The sequence below is a fragment of the Bombina bombina genome, chromosome 2 (assembly GCF_027579735.1).
Source record: "Bombina bombina isolate aBomBom1 chromosome 2, aBomBom1.pri, whole genome shotgun sequence".
Taxonomy (NCBI): Eukaryota; Metazoa; Chordata; class Amphibia; order Anura; family Bombinatoridae; genus Bombina; species Bombina bombina.
In genome coordinates, this window is record NC_069500.1 from 1,021,472,527 (window position 1) to 1,021,489,733 (window position 17,207).

The 17,207-nt window shown below is 41.3% G+C and overlaps 1 protein-coding gene across 6 annotated transcripts in view; it reads right to left on the minus strand.

Moving 5' to 3' along the window:
• The window catches only part of ANXA5 (annexin A5), a 194,263-nt gene that overhangs the window by 102,939 nt on the left and 74,117 nt on the right, over positions 1-17,207 (minus strand). Inside the window, exon 1 of one of the 6 annotated variants that reach the window (XM_053703607.1) lies at positions 9,394-9,451. The exons of the other annotated variants lie outside the window; for them this stretch is intronic. Coding sequence (XP_053559582.1) covers positions 9,394-9,429 — 36 coding nt within the window. The 5' untranslated portion in view covers positions 9,430-9,451. Of the gene's footprint in view, positions 1-9,393; positions 9,452-17,207 lie in introns of those variants that run through there. 6 annotated transcript variants of the gene reach the window in all.

Below are 17,207 nucleotides of genomic sequence, written 5' to 3' on the forward strand. Positions count from 1 at the left end.
TAGAAGAATCATCTTGGGCAATCTTATTCAATGTGTCCGGACTGTCCGTACTTTGTTTGGACGCTATGACACAATTTGCACATACATTAACAGGGGGAACCACCTTGGCTTTCATACACACAGAACATAGGTTATCTGAAGGTATAGACATGTTAGACAGACTTTGGCAGGCTAATAATGCAATAAAAGTGTTTTTAAAGAAAAGCGTTACTGTCCCTTTAAATAATAAACAGACACACTTTATTTCTGATATGTTGGAAAACAATGAAGGCAATGTTCGATTTTTACAAAATTTTCACCCCAGAGTCCTAATGCCTTGAAAGTATTGCACACCAAGTTCCAAGACTTTAACCCTTAAAAAGAGCAAACCGGAGCTATTTGTTTAATTTAACCACTTTAGTACACTACAATCACAGCCACAGCCTTGCTGCGGCTCTTTACCTTCCCTGAGAGTTATTCAGCACTGAAATAAACCTTCCTGAGTCCGTTTTTTGAAGCCACCAGACCCCTCACATGAAGCTGCATGCACTGCCATGGAAGTAAACTGCGCAATTGAGGCGCGAAAACGGTGCCTCCTTCCTCTGCATACCAGAGTGAAGGGGCCTTTCTGAGAGAAATAGTAGTCTAACTAAATACCAGGCGAATAAAAACGTTCCCAAAAGTGATTTTACATACTCAAAAACACTGCCAAACATGAAATAAATCAATCGATTTAGCCCACAATAGTGTCAACCAGTATAGAGCCCAATAATAAGCCTTAATCTGTTATAAGTCTAAGAAAATGGCTTACTTACCCCTTAAGGGAAAATTGACAGTCTTCTAGCATTAACATGTCTTGTTAGAAATATGACTGATCATACCTGTAGCAGATAAGCCTGCAAACTGTTCCCCCCAACTGAAGTTCTCTGGTTTCAACAGTCCTGCGTGGGAACAGCAACCAATTTTAGTTACTACTGCTAAAATCATACTCCTCTTTTAACAGAAATCTTCTTCTTTTTCTGTTGTAGAGTAAATAGTACAAACCGGCACTATTTTAAAATAAACTCTTGATAGAAGAAATAAAAAACTACAACTAACACCACATACTCTTTACCATCCCCGTGGAGATGCTACTTGTTCAGAGCGGCAAAGAGAATGACTGGGGGGGCGGAGCCAGAGGGGGGGCTATATGGGCAGCTTTTGCTGTGCTCTCTTTGCCATTTCCTGTTGGGGAAGAGAATATTCCCACAAGTAAGTATGACGCCGTGGACCGGACACACCAATGTTGGAGAAACTGGGGAATGGGTAATAAAGGGATTATCTATTGTTTTAAACAATAAAGATTCTGGAGTAGACTGTCCGTATGGAGCTTGAAGCCCTGCGTCTCTGCCAGAAACACAAATTATGAAGCAGCGGTCTAAAGACCGGTGCTCCATAACCTGTCCGCCTGCTCTGAGGAGAAATCAACCCAATCTAATACGATCAGGTTAAATGATGGCCGATTGGCCGTGAATCTGCAGGGGGCAGCGTTGCACCAGCAATTCACAAGAACTGCTGGTGCAATGCTGAATGCGGAGAGCGCAATGCTGTCCGCATTCAGAGATGTCTGTCGGACATAATCCGCTGATAGGATCATCTCGGACAGACATTTGATAAATAGGCCCCAATATCTCAGTGGACAGTTTACAACATCATTAAAGGGACACTGAACCCATTTTTTTTTATTTTGTGATTCAGATAGAGCATGACATTTTAAGCAACTTTCTTAAATTTCTGGTGAACAACCTGGGTTGTTCTTGCCGATTGGTGGATAAATTCATCCACCAATAAAAAAAGTGTTGTCCAGAGTCCAGAACTAAAAAAAGCTTAGATGTCTTTTCAAATACAGATAGCAAATAGGAGTAAATTAGAAAGTTGCATGCTCTCTCTGAATCACGAAAGAAAAAAAAAAAATTGGGTTCAGTGTCCCTTTAAGGAGACAGCAATAGAGGTTTATAAAAAAAAAAAAAAGTACATGAAACCCACAATGTTTATTTTATGATACAGATAACTGAAGTAAATTAGAAAAGTTTCAAATTGTATTTTCTATCAAATTTTCTTTGTTCTCTTGGCATCTTTTGTTGATAAACAGGGATGTAAGCTCAGGAGTGCATGTGTATTTCAAGCACTATCTGGCAGAAGTTTTGCAAGAATGTTGTTATCCATTTGCAAGAGCACTAGATGGCAGCACTATTTCCAACCATGAAGTGCACCAGACACCTACCTCGATATATCTTCAACAAAGAATACCATAGGAACTTAGAAAATTGAATAGAAATAAATTGGAAACTGAATGCTCTGTTTGAATCACAAAAGAAAAAAAGGTTTTGGGTTTTTATATCCATTGAAACACTACCAAACTATACAATTTCAATGTGCTCTTTTTTTGGGGGGTGGGGGGGGGGGGATATATTATAGGGACAGTCTATTTGAACATTGTTAAAACAAAAACAAAAAAAAAGTTAGATAATCCCTTTATTGCCCATTCCCCAGTTTTGCATAACCAACACTGTTAAATTTATATATTTCTTTCCTCTGTATCTAAGCCTCTGCAGACTGCCCTCTTATCTCAGTTCTTTTGACAGACTTGTATTTTAGCCAATTAGTGCTGACTCAAATAACTCCACTTGAGTGAGCACAAGGTCATCTATATGACACACATGAACTAGCACTGTATAATTGTGAAAAACTGAGATAAGAGGCGGCCTTCAACAGCTAAGAAATTAATTTTAGCCTACCTAGGTTTAGCTTTCAACAAAGAATACCAAGACAACAAAGCTTTTTGATTTAAGAATCATAAAAGTTTAATTTTGACTTGACTGTCCCTTTAAATCTTTCAAGAGAAGTTATAATGAACTCATCTTTTACATGTGCCTTGCTCTTCCTTCTGCACGATCTAAACTAAAAAACAAAACTAAAAAAAAAAAAAAATACTAATTTAACCTAATCAGCTTGTAAGCTCCAAGTGCTGCAAACTGGCACTTTACACAGTGATATCGCTGCCGACAAATACAACACAGTGATTACCTCTCCCTGCATGTCACCTGCCTAGAGTGAAAACCTATGTAACAATTTTAAGTTGGAACCACTAATTACACAGAGTGGAACTCCTCAGCGCTATGGAATGAGATCTGTTCAAGTTTCATACACATGACCTTTTATGTCGTCAAGCTCCGGCCCCTTAAATCAACATAACACCCTCATACCATCCTTCCAACAACCACCCTCATAAATAACAGACAACAGACTTAGCTTTGGTACAAATTGGCCGCAGCCCTTTATTCAATAAAACTTTAATAACTTGATAAATAAAGGTGCAAATAACTGTAAACATTTTACACATCAAACAGCGGTGCTAGTCCTTCCTGATTTCCATATCTTTTAACTATGACCGTAACTCCTTTTACTGGACCCAACCGTGAAAGTGGTTGGGCCCGTCAGCGATCATCCATATAAGTTTCTAAGGAACCCCGTGCCCTTAGAAACCCCCATCTTGAATTCCCCCATGGGAATGCAAAATACCACCACACTTAACCATTGGCCATAGTTTTCCTGTAATTTAAGGGCTAGCACCCCCGCCTTCCAACTGCGACAGAAACCTAAAATGACAAATAAAAACACACCTCTCACACAAATATAAGGGACGGGTGGGAGGGAGATGTTTTCTCTACTCCTACAATAACAATCTGCTGGTTTTCCCGCTCAGCCCACCTCTTTAACACTTTGCCTCCAGCTCCTCCTATAGCACCTCCTACCCCATACAGGGCCTCTTCCTCCTGAGGTCAAAGCTCCCTCTGTCTATGCCCTGCAGCCTCCAGGAGCCACTTGACCTTTTATGTCGTCAAGCTCCGGCCCCTTAAATCAACATAACACCCTCATACCATCCTTCCAACAACCACCCTCATAAATAACAGACAACAGACTTAGCTTTGGTACAAATTGGCCGCAGCCCTTTATTCAATAAACTTAATAACTTGATAAATAAAGGTGCAAATAACTGTAAACATTTTACACATCAAACAGCGGTGCTAGTCCTTCCTGATTTCCATATCTTTTAACTATGACCGTAACTCCTTTACTGGACCCAACCGTGAAAGTGGTTGGGCCCGTCAGCGATCATCCATATAAGTTTCTAAGGAACCCCGTGCCCTTAGAAACCCCCATCTTGAATTCCCCCATGGGAATGCAAAATACCACCACACTTAACCATTGGCCATAGTTTTCCTGTAATTTAAGGGCTAGCACCCCCGCCACCGACTGGCCTGACACCTCAGCCCAGTCCCGCCAACCGCACACAGTGCCTTCTGAAAATTAAAGATAAACAGCTGCGGACCAAAGTCATTCAACTGCTCCCCATCCGGCAGATAGAACTCATCCACTCCAACCTCAGCTAAGTCTGAGCAGTGCACCACCACACCAAGTCTCCGCACAAATGCCCCCATGATCGTCGTTTAACGTCCCCATGAACTTTCATTTTTTTTTTTTTTTTTTTTTTTTTTTTTTAAAGCATTCAACACTTAAAGAATACACAGACACCTTATGTTTGGTAAAATACTGGCCACAGCCTGTTTAGTAAATAACAAGTTTAAAAACACCAAATGCATAACTCTTTAACCATTGAAACTCAGTCAACTATGAAGATGCTAGCTCCCAAACTTAATTTACCAATCTCCATATACTTGTTGACCAGGCCGTATATAAATTCACCTGGACTTAAATAAGTCCGTTATTTCTTTAATAAAAACCCCAAGCTCCAAGGAACCCTGTGTCCAAGAAGCTACTTAACCTGCTCTCCCCACCCCGTGGGGAGGCTAACCCATTCACTTAAGGCCATAGTCCAATTGCAGACACGAGGGAACTAGCACCCGCCAAAGACTGAAAAACATAAAACTGCAAATAATGGGAGGGAGGGAAGGAGGGAAACTTGTTTGCTGCCTAAGAAGTAATTTTCTGAAAATAGCCACCCATACACTTGCCTTACATAGCCTTCCACAGATACCCATTCTACTCCCCATAACGTCCCCATGAACTTTAATTTCGCAAAAGCATTTACTTAAAGAATACACAGACATCTGATGTTCGGTAAAATTACTGGCCACAGCCTGTTTATTAAATAACAAGTTTCAAAAACACCAAATACCTAACTCTGTAACCATATAAACTCGGTTAACTATAAATATGCTAGCTCCCAAACTTAATTCACTAATCTCCAATTACTTGTTGACCAGACCGTATATAAATTTACCTGGACGTACATATGTCCGTTATTTCTTTAAAACTCCCCAAGCTCCAAGGAACCCTGTGTCCAAGGAGCTACATAACCTGCTCTCCCACCCCGTGGGGAGGCTAACCCATTCACTTATGGCCATAGCCAATTGCAGACGTGAGGGAACTAGCACCAACCAATATCGTAACCATGGCCGACCACCGGATGTATAAAGCCTGGAAAGGCTCACACAGCCTCTCCAACTACCACTTAAACTACCACACGAGGCTTTTCTGAGACAAGAACCTAAATCCACACCTCCGGCCTGTGACACCACAACCCCCGGAGACGGGAACAGATCAGCGTAACCCACCCTCAGCAGCAATATGCAATCACATCTAAGGCCCCGTACTCCAAACCATTCAAAATTATTTATGCTTATCAAAAAAACCTTGGCTGAAGGATCACTCCACCCACACGTGAACCGGAGCTACCAGACATGACCGGAACAGCCATAAACAAATTAAACGTTCAAATTCTTAAAAACACCCATGAGGGAGAAGATTAAAAGAACCTCCACCCAACCACAACCTTGGATAACCTGTTCCACTAAACCCACAACAACAGCTTCAGTGGGTGCCCCGAGCCTAAAGGAGGGCAGCGTACAATTTTACTGTGATCAAAACCCAACTCCCCCTAGATCCCTTGCAAAAAAACTGACCAAAATTGAAACTGTAACAGCACCCCACCATCTTTGCGTATAAATATTGGCATCCGCCCTAGTAGGGAACAATGTCAGACCGCCCCTTTCTTCCATTCGGACAGATGTAGATACCTGAGGTAAAAGAACACCTGCAAGCCCATGGCAATCACATCTTCAGAACCCATTCCCAGTGGACCAATTATTACGGCTGAGCAAGCCTAATAGAGAGGAACATGGAAAATAAAATGTAATCCCCCCCCTTCAATACCCCACTAGGAGTGCAATTGTCTTCTCCTAGCTGTGTTAATATATCTTAACCTTGAGATAAAGGATGGGTGGGAACACCACAGGCGAAATACAATATGACATACGCCCGTATCCAGGAAATGAAAATGCCTGCAAGCCATGTCATAAACTCCAGCAAGCAAAATTGATCATTGCAGTCTAATTAAAGGGACACTCAAGTCAAAACCAAACTTCATGATTCAGATACAACATGCAATTCCAAACAACTCTCCAATTTACTTCCACTAACTAAATATGCACAGTCTTTTTATATTTACACTTTTTGAGTCACCAGCTCCTACTGAGCATGTGCAAGAATTCACAGCATATACGTATATGCATTTGTGATTGGCTGATGACTGTCACATGATACAGGGGGAGTGGAAACAGACACAACCTTGAAATTTATTTAACAAAATCTACTACTCATTTGAAGGTCAGACTAAGTGCTATTGCATTGTCTTCTGATTATGCATTTGTTGATTATGCAAATCTACAGCATTGACTGGTCCTTAAAGGGTGGAAAACCCTTTAAGTAAACTGTCCCATCAAGATATAACGTAAAATCATTGAAGTTGCAACAGCCATCATATATATAGAGAATACCGCATTATTATTATTATTCGGTAATTAGAAAGCACCATGCTATGATTACGGACAGAGGGCTGAAACCTGAAAACTTTGGTGCTTCTCCATCTGCCATTGTGGGATGCTTCCTCTTCATAACTGTTGAACAATAAAAAACTTTATTCATCATGTGTGGCTCCCCTCTTTGATTTCATTTATAAAGCGCCAACAGATTCCGCAGCGCTATAAATCTAGGTCGTACACAAGGAAACATTTATAGGCCTCAAATGTGTAGAGGCCCAACCCAAAGTGTTAACGTTGCAGGCCGCACTTATAAAAGTGATCTACAAACCGCTGGGCTCATAGGATATAAAAAGTACCCTAGCAATGTCGCTAGATTCAACATAACAGAATGGAGGAAGCCACCGGTAGCGCAGTTTTCTCTTCATTATGACAGAGTATAATATTTGCACACCCGTACTACCACATAGAGAAAAGAAAATCCCCCATGTCCTAAACTAAATTCTTCCTAGGATTAAAATTCAAAACATTGAAAATTAATTGCTCAACAAAATAATTTTTTATATAAACCACACATACAATGTATATATTAAACAATATAAATTATAGAAATATTTGTATGACCTCAAATACCCCTATAACATACATATATACATATATATACATACATTCTACATAGGCAACAAAACAGAAAATTATACCAAATTACCGTTAGCTGCCACTAGATGGCAGACAAAACAAAGGGATCCCTGGAAATAAAGACAAAAACCATTCTAAACTCTTGAGGCAGAGCAGGGAGTGTAAACCAGCACACCAGAAGAGTTAGTAGTAAACATGCAAAATTACAATATACATATATATATACACATACACATCTATATATACACACACACATATATATATATATATATATATATATATATATATATATATATATATAGTCTGTATAACCCCTATGGGAGCAAACTTCTTCAGCAGAAGATAAAACACAAAACCAAACCTCCTCTGAAATGAGATAACCCCCTACTAGCCAAGAGATCCCCAACATGGAGTATCATCAACATTCCTTGTTCCCCCAAATGTATAACAATTTTTAACCACTACCTGACTGACCACAAAATGTTTAGGCAAAATACATGGAACTGCCACAAAATGCCAGACAAAACAATGGATCCCACGAAATAAAGCAAAATTGCTCTAAGCTCTTAAGGCAGAGCAAAAGCGAAAGACAACACAGCAAGAGAATCAGCATTAATAAGCGATTAGTATTAATAAACGTGCAAATTATAAATATATATATAATATGTATATCCCCTAAAGAAACCAAACTTGTCCCTGAGGAGAGAAAAAACACAAAACCCCTTCTGTAAAATAAAACAATATTAGGCCCTAAACTTGCCACAGGTCTAGATCAGCAAGATTGCGCCAAAATCCAGCGGCGGGAAAGTTAACCCTACCATCGCCGTATACACGTAGGGCCTCCCCTTAGCTAATCATAAAACATAAGCATAGAACTCTATTAGAGTGCATTTGAAAATTCACTTTATATTCCGGAAAATACAGCACTATGCCCAGAGGAAATAAATTCCCTTCACTATGCGTACCCTTATTCCTACGTATAGTAGCAGCAACAAACATAAAAGGTGCCATATAAAACTGCAATGACAGAGAAAAGTCTCTATAGCACATGCAAATGTAAGGAACATGTAAGCGCTGGTAACAAACACTATTGATAAACAGACAGGTTCAATAAGCAACATCTAAAACAGATTCTCAACCAGTGCAGCTGCACATTTTGCACCTGGGTGTAAATAAAATACGTACGTTTATAACTATAAAGCAGCTTATCCCAAATTATTGCTTCGAATTGTCACATCTAAAGGAACAAATAATTTTACAATACTCCCCAAATGTCAAACGGAACGCAGTAAATACAGGAGCTGTTACTGACCTCACATATTGCAAAGATCCTGTCGCTCCATATAGTCAGCGCATACTTAAAACACCCCACAATTGTTTGCTCAGCTACCTGGCTCCATCGGTCATAGGTCCCAGCCTGAAGAAAAAACTTCCTGTGGCAAATCACCACCCGTGTTCTTTTTCCCTGGACCGCTGCTACCACGTGGGGACCCGGTGAGACTGCAATTAAAAAACCCCCCTGCTGCCTTTCGGATGCAGACTGCTCGGCCATGCTTCCTTGCCGCGCAGAGCCTCTGATAGAACCAAATCAGATTTAAAAAACCTACATGAGGAAAGGCGCTCTCCTCATCCACTATTACCAACAGTAACCCCACTTGTAATTGAAATGAAAAGGTGATTTCAAATCAAAAGGGGGTAGCACAAGCAAAATCTTACAGGGCTGAAAGTCTATTAACCTCTATGCCTGGGAAGGGGAAAGCAGCCAGCCATACTACTCTCCTATGCAGCAGAGTGAAAATCATATACGCATCACACAATCCTGCCCAGCATACACAGCCCACACTAAATCACAAAATTAATAGTATATGAAAGATTCCCCTGACTCCAATCTCTTAAGGAGGGGGATAAACCCCTAATGTGCTTGGACCTCCAACTAGAAGGAACAAGCAATTACCTTAGGGGCTCCAGCTGCAGGACAGGAAAAAACCATCAGATGTTTTCTCTACTCCTACAATAACAATCTGCTGGTTTTCCCGCTCAGCCCACCTCTTTAACACTTTGCCTCCAGCTCCTCCTATAGCACCTCCTACCCCATACAGGGCCTCTTCCTCCTGAGGTCAAAGCTCCCTCTGTCTATGCCCTGCAGCCTCCAGGAGCCACTGAAACTGAACCCTCTTCTACACACTTTGCCAAATATTTAGCATTCCCCATTCATTTTTCTTTATTCTTAAAAATAGTCATCTTGAAATGTTCCACTTTTGCCCAGAAAGTAAGAAAAGCAACATAAAGATATCAATGTATTACAGCACCCTTGCATTATTAGAGTATTAAAGTACTTCAGTACTAATTGTCTGTGCACATAGCTGTAATAAATAGTCTACAAAAGATTAGAAACAGTAATTAAAAAGTTATGACATATTGTGGACTGGTGTGTTAAATTATACATTCTTTTAGTACTGTTAATACTATATTTATTTTTTATTGTCTGTGCATATTTCATTTTTTTTGTCATCCCCCTCTCCCCAGGAAGTTTCTACAGAAGCCCATGATACAGATCACTAGGGTAACATACCATACCTCCCATCATTTAAAAATTCAAAAGAGGGACACCCCCCCAAAAAAAACTTTTAGGCAGCAAATCAAACACAAGCTCAAGCCACTATATATATATATATATATATATATATATATATATATATATATATATATATATATATATATATATATATATATATATATATATATATATATATATATATATATATATATATATATATATGCTCTGTATTTAATTAACCTTTGCAGAGACAGTGCTAAATATTTTTATCTTAATTGGACATTTAATAAAAGGATTCTTTAAAACTGCTCTCTGCATTCCCCATTAATATGCTACATTCTGGCCTTTAAAGTTAGCAAAAATGCACAGTAACACAAGCGCCACATATACATGCACACACACTCATACACAGAAACACACACTACATAGCTTACACTTATACATGCAGATACACACACACACTTATACATACAGATACACACACACACACACACACACTTATACATACAGATACACACACACACTACATAGCATACACTTAGACATGCACACTACACAGCTTACATTTATACATGCAGACACACACACACACGCAGATACACACTTCATAGCTTACATTAATACATGCAGACACACACTACACAGCAGATTACACACTTATAGATACAGATAGACACACACTACATCATATATGGGTATCTAACTCATTGTATGAGGTCCTGGGGTTGGCAAGCATATTAGCTGGCAGTCTGAGGCTGCCACTGTTCGTTACCCTGGTGTTGCACTGCTCATCGTATAAAACTGAAGGCATGCTAGTATTATCACCAGGGGTTAGACGTCATCTCTACCAGGGGTTAGATGTCACCATTAACTGAGGTCAGAGGGTATACAGCCTTCTTACTCCTACTTAACCCACACACCATTCATTTTCCACAAGGAATCTAACAGGTATATAACCCTGGGAGAGAAAAGCCAGCTGCTTCTGAGTATGGGCCCAGTAGAATTTTTTTTTTTTAAATGCATGGAGCAATGAGGAACAGATGGCTAGCAACCCGGGACAGCCCCGCGAAAATCAGGACAGTTGGGAGGTATGACATACTAACAATATAAACTTAAAGTAATAATTTTCAATAGGTAACCATCAAATATGTATTTTAAATATTTCTGATAAATATTTTATACGAGGGACCAAAAAATATTGGGGATTTATTTAACAGGGGTGTCCAAGCTGAGGATGCCTGGGAGTCTAAAAGTAAAGTCAGAATTAAACTTAAATGGACTGGAAAGAGCATGACATTTTAAACAACTTTGCAAATTTACTTTGGTTATTAATTTTGCTTAGTTCTCTCTGAATACTTTGTTAAAGTAATTCTAGGTGAGCTCAGGAGCGTGCACATGTCTTTAGCCATCTGGAAGCAGTGTTTTCAGTGAGTTTGTATCTGCCTACCTAGCTTTACTCAAAAGGATATCAAGAGAACAAAGAAAAATTTGTTTAAAATCATATGCTTTATCAGAATCATAAAAGTTTAAATTTAAGTTCACTGTCCCATTAATGTAGCGCTTTGGGGGGGGGGGGGGATTAAACTGCCCCTCATAGTCCACCTTAACCAAAGTGAATGTGATGAGAACAGGATGTGATGTCACTAGTATGTGGGCGGGGCTTAGGTCCGGTGTCTGTGTCGCAGTTAGTTTAGTACAATCAACCTGACTAGATGTGTATTGCTATGCTCTGTAATAAAATAGAGTTGTACCATCATTGCTGTGTCCTGCATCTCATGACATGGTGTCAGAAGTTCTGGACTGCGCTTCTGTTCCTGATCGATTGCAATGTCAAAGTTTACCCCACCTGAGTCTTTTGACTTTTCTCAGCCTGCAGATTGGCCCACATGGCGTCAGCGGTTTCAGCGCTTCAGGATTGCATCCAAACTGAACAAGGAGAGTGGTGAAGTACAAGTTAATTCTCTTTTATACTCTATGGGGAAAGATGTAGAGCCAGTGTTCAATGCTTTTACTTTCCAAGAAGGGGAAGAAGTTAACTTTGATATAGTTATGGATAAACTCAGTGCCCACTTTGTGCCCAAAAGAAATGTGATTCATGAGAGAGCTTGTTTTCACAAACGTAATCAGCGTGTGGGAGAATCTGTGGAGTCATTTGTGCGCAGCCTGTATGAATTAGCTGAATTCTGTGAGTTTGGTGTTGCTAAAGAAGAGCAAATCAGAGACAGAATAATTATTGGAATTGCAGATGCTGAAGTCTCCCTGAAGCTGCAGTTAGAGCCTGATTTAACGTTAGAAGGGGCTATTAGGATGGCCCGCCAGAGTGAACTGGTGAAAAAGCAAAGTGCTGATCTGAGGTCTGAGAGTATTGTGGATGAAGTGCAACAGTCTAGGAAAACTACTAGTGAAAAGCACAGTGTGAGCGGTAGATCTAAAGTACTGGAAAGGCCTAGAAGTGGATGGGCGCAACATGGCCGATGCACACGGTGCTACCGGGCTCATGATCAGAGTGCTATATGCCCGGCCAGAGATAAAAGATGCAGAAAATGTAACAGAATATGCCATTTTGAAGTGGTGTGTAAAACTGAATACATTAAGGAGATGCAGGTGGACAGTGACCAGGAGGGTCAGGAAGTGTCTTTTGTGGGGTCTGTTGTGGAACGGACAAGCTCAGAGGAAGATTGGAAAGTTACTTTTACTGTAATGGGAGTCAAAGTTGATTTTAAGATTGACACAGGAGCAGATATCACTGTAATGTCTTTTGCTGAATTTATGAAACTGCCTCGACAGCCCCAGCTGGCGAAGGTTACTACAAATGTCCATAGTCCTGGTGGCCGCATTGATTGTGTGGGGAAATTTCTTGCCAGCTGTGAGTACAAACAAAGGAAGTTCACCATGTGGGTGCATGTGATCCGAGGTCAGTGTGTTAACAGTTTGAGCAGAAAAGCAGCCTGTGACTTGGGCCTCGTGGCCAGAGTGAATGAGATCTCTGAAGATATGTTTGGCGAGTTGGGCCTACTGAACTGCAAACCTGTCCGTATAGCACTTAAAAGTGACGCAGTCCCATACAGTATTTCTACTCCTCGTAGAATTCCGTTCCCGCTCATGCCTCAAGTGGAGAAAGAGCTCATGCGCATGAAGTCTATGGGGGTTATTGAAGCAACTGATTGGTGTGCCCCCATTGTTCCAGTTGCAAAGAAAAACGGAAAGGTGCGCATCTGTGTGGACCTGAAAAGGTTGAATGAAGCAGTGAAGAGGGAGAGATTTGTGCTGCCGACATTGGAAGATATAGCCCCGAAGTTGGCTGGGGCGAAGTTCTTTTCCACATTAGACGCTTCTAGCGGCTTTTGGCAGATCCCCCTGGATCCAAAGTGCCGCAAACTGACTACCTTTATCACACCGGTAGGTCGGTTCTGCTTCTGCAGACTCCCCTTTGGGATATCCTCCGCTCCTGAAATCTTTCAAAGGGAAATGAGTTCTCTCCTGAGTGGCCACATGGGCACAGCGGTCGTCATAAACGACATTCTAGTGTATGGGTCTACAGTGGAGGAGCACGATCAGCGTTTGAGTTGTGTGCTGCAGGCTATCAAAGAGTCTGGGCTGAAGCTGAATAAAGAAAAATGTCATTTTAGGAAAACTGAATTATGCTACTTTGGGCATATCATCAACGGGGATGGCATCAAGCCAGACCGCGAGAAAATTCGGGCTATTGAACAGATGAAAAGCCCTTCTGACGTACATGAGCTGAGACAGATATTGGGCCCTTGTAAATTACGTGGGCAAGTTTTCTTCCAGATTTATCTACAGTTTTACACCCTATCACAGAGTTGCTTAAGAAAGATGTTGCCTGGGTCTGGGGACCCTCACAAGAAAAAGCGTTCCTGCATGCCAAGTCCCTGCTGGGGTCTGCCCAAGTGCTGGGGTTCTACGACCCTTCAAAAAAGACTGTGGTTAGTGCTGATGCAAGCAGTTATGGTTGGGGGCTGCACTCCTGCAGCTGAATGACAACAAACTACAGCCCATCGCCTACTGTTCCCGCACACTGACGGCTGCGGAGTCAAAATACGCTCAAATTGAGAAAGAGTGCCTGGCTGCAGTTTGGGCCTGTGAGCGCTTTCAGCGTTATCTAGTGGGTTTGGAGAAATTTAGTCTGGAAACTGACCACAAACCGCTAGTCCCTCTAAACAATTCTTATGACATTGACAAAACACCCTTGAGATGCCAGAGACTTTTAATGAGACTGCTCAGGTTCAATGTTCAGGCAGTGCATGTGCCGGGGAAGCAGCTGGTTGTGGCGGATACACTATCCAGGCTCCCGCTGGCTGCTGCTGAAGAATCCTCCACAGAATCGGATGTGAAAGTGTATGCTGATTCAGTTCTGGCCTCTAAGTCCATTTCTTCAAGGAAACTGGAAGAGATAAAGAAAGAGACATATTTGGACACAGATCTGCAAGAAGTTATAAGGTACATAAGAGAGAGGGCTGGTCCGAGAGCCGGGCAGCCTGGATGTCTTTAAGTGCTTACCAGCCAGAAAGGTCGCAGCTCACGGAGCTGGAGGGGTTGGTGCTGTTCGAAGACCGCATTGTAATTCCTGTCAGCATGAGGAAAGAGATGTTAAACAGGATTCATGATGGCCACTTAGGCATTACAAAGTGCAGAGAGAGAGCAGCTACAGCTGTGTGGTGGCCTGGGATCATCTCCGACATTGCAAATCACGTGTCTAAATGTGCCTTTTGCCGGGAACGCCGGCCTACTCAGAGAAGGGAGCCCTTGATGTCTACTCCGCTGCCTGCGGGGCCGTGGCAGAAAATAGCTGCTGATTTGTGTGAACTGCACGGGAAAAAGTTTCTTGTTGTGATCGACTACTATTCCAGGTATTTGGAAATTGCACCCCTGAGTGATATCACAAGTCAGGCCGTTATCATTCGCCTGAAGAGCTTGTTCGCCCGCTGGGGCATTCCAATGGAGCTGGTGAGTGATAATGGTATGCAGTTCGCTTCTACAGAGTTCAGTGCTTTCAGCAGGGAATATGATTTTGTACATTCCACGTCAAGTCCACATTATCCGCAGGCCAACGGAATGGCTGAAAGGGCAGTTCAAACAACAAAATTAATTCTAAAGCAATCTGAGCCGTATCTAGCCCTCTTGTCATACAGGGCGACGCCCATTCAAGCCATCGGGTTTAGCCCGGCACAGCTGATGCTAGGACGCCAGATTCACACCACTTTACCCTCAGTGGGCGTCTTCAAGCCGCCTGGCCCTGTTCCTTGGGACGAAGTCCTTAGGAGGGATGAAGAGGCCAAAAAGGGTTATCGTTTCTTCTACGACAGGAGACATTCTGTCAGGCCTTTACAGGAACTGAAAGCGGGCCAAAGTGTCAGAATTAAACTGGATGATGAGAAGAAATGGAAGACGCCTGCTACGGTAGTGGGCCGCTCTCCAGAACCAAGGTCTTACACAGTCCTTACAGAGGGAGGGACGGTTACACGCCGTAACCGAAGACATCTTCAGCCTGTACCTGAGAGTCTGGAACCGGATACCTCAGTACCCACCGCCGGTGGGATCCCCTGTTCTAAGAGAGGTGCCTTCCCCTCAGCAAGATCACAGCGGGGATATATCTTTGCCTCCAGCAGACTCTTGTTCACCATCTTCTGTATCAGAGGACAGTTCATGCAAAGTTACATCAAGCGGAAGAGTGGTGAAACTTCCGGCCCGATACAGGGACTGACTTTAGCTAGAACAGTGACTGGAAGTATGGGCAGAATAATCCCATGGTCACTGTGGACTAGGGTAGTCTACCCCGATGTCCAAGTCAGGATGTAATTTATTTGTTCATGTTTTCTAATTTATCTGTTTTTATAATGTTCAAAACAAAAATGTTGTATACCCTGTTGGTGTACCTTGTTATTTATTATATGCAAATGTATGCTTTGCCTTTGAAAAAGGGGAAGATGTGATGAGAGCAGGATGTGATGTCACTAGTATGTGGGCGGGGCTTAGGTCCGGTGTCTGTGTCGCAGTTAGTTTAGTACAATCAACCTGACTAGATGTGTATTGCTATGCTCTGTAATAAAATAGAGTTGTACCATCATTGCTGTGTCCTGCATCTCATGACAGTGAACATCTTCTCCACCAGTAGCTCAATCTTGTCTTTCACTAAATCAATGTTTTTGTTTGAGTGTACATGTATGTATTAAACACTTTTCAGCAGACTAATGAACTACGTAGGTTACACAATTATTATCCATGTCCATCCACTTTTTCCATTGCTAAGCCCACTTTGCTCCTCCCCTAACACCCAGTGTAAACTGCACTTAAAGGGATATTCCAGCCAAAATTGGAAACCCGATGGGTGCATTTCAGTATTGAACAGAAGAAATTTTGTAATATACATGCATTAGCAAAAATGCTTCTAATAAAAGCTATAGCTGTTTCAAAAGTGTATTTAAGTATGCACCGTGCACCAGCATTTTAAATACAACACTTGCTCAGAGAGCCTAAGGTGCTTGTACCATCTGATAATGGCCCAATTTGTTATTTGCTGACATGATACAAGCCCCACTGATGATCTGAGCAGCTGCATTATTTAAAATGTGGGTGCAGTGACAATAACTAGCTATGCTTCACGTGCGGATAATTTTTTTAACACTAAACCAGTGATAACTTTTATTAGAAGCATTTTTGTCAATACATGTATATTGCAAATATGTTTCTATTTAAAGATGTAATAAATCTATGTGCATTTAAATTTTGACTGGAATGTCCCTTTAATATGCAAAACTATTGTACTATTCTAACTAATATGAAATAAATATGTACAAATGACCAACAAAACCCTTACGTCTGATTGTATCAGTGCCACCCATGCCATGCCCTGACCTCAGGGAAGCTAGAGAATAGAGAGAGTGTCCTGGGTAAATCAGAGTAGTTGGCAAATCTGATAGCGAAAGAATTATTAAATTTGACGTTTATAGTGATACAAGTATAAATTTGTGTTTTTAAAAAAAATCTAACATTTATTTCATGAAAAAAAAGTGAGTTCCTTTTGATTTACAAGAATCTTAATAAAAGCTTTCATTCTTATATTTATTACACTATTTCAGCAGAATCATATTTCCTACCGATCACCTCTAATTACCAGAAAAAGAAATGTAATATTAGTTGGGAAGTATTTGGAAAACTAAATACATTAGTGTCAGCCTCACCACTTAGAA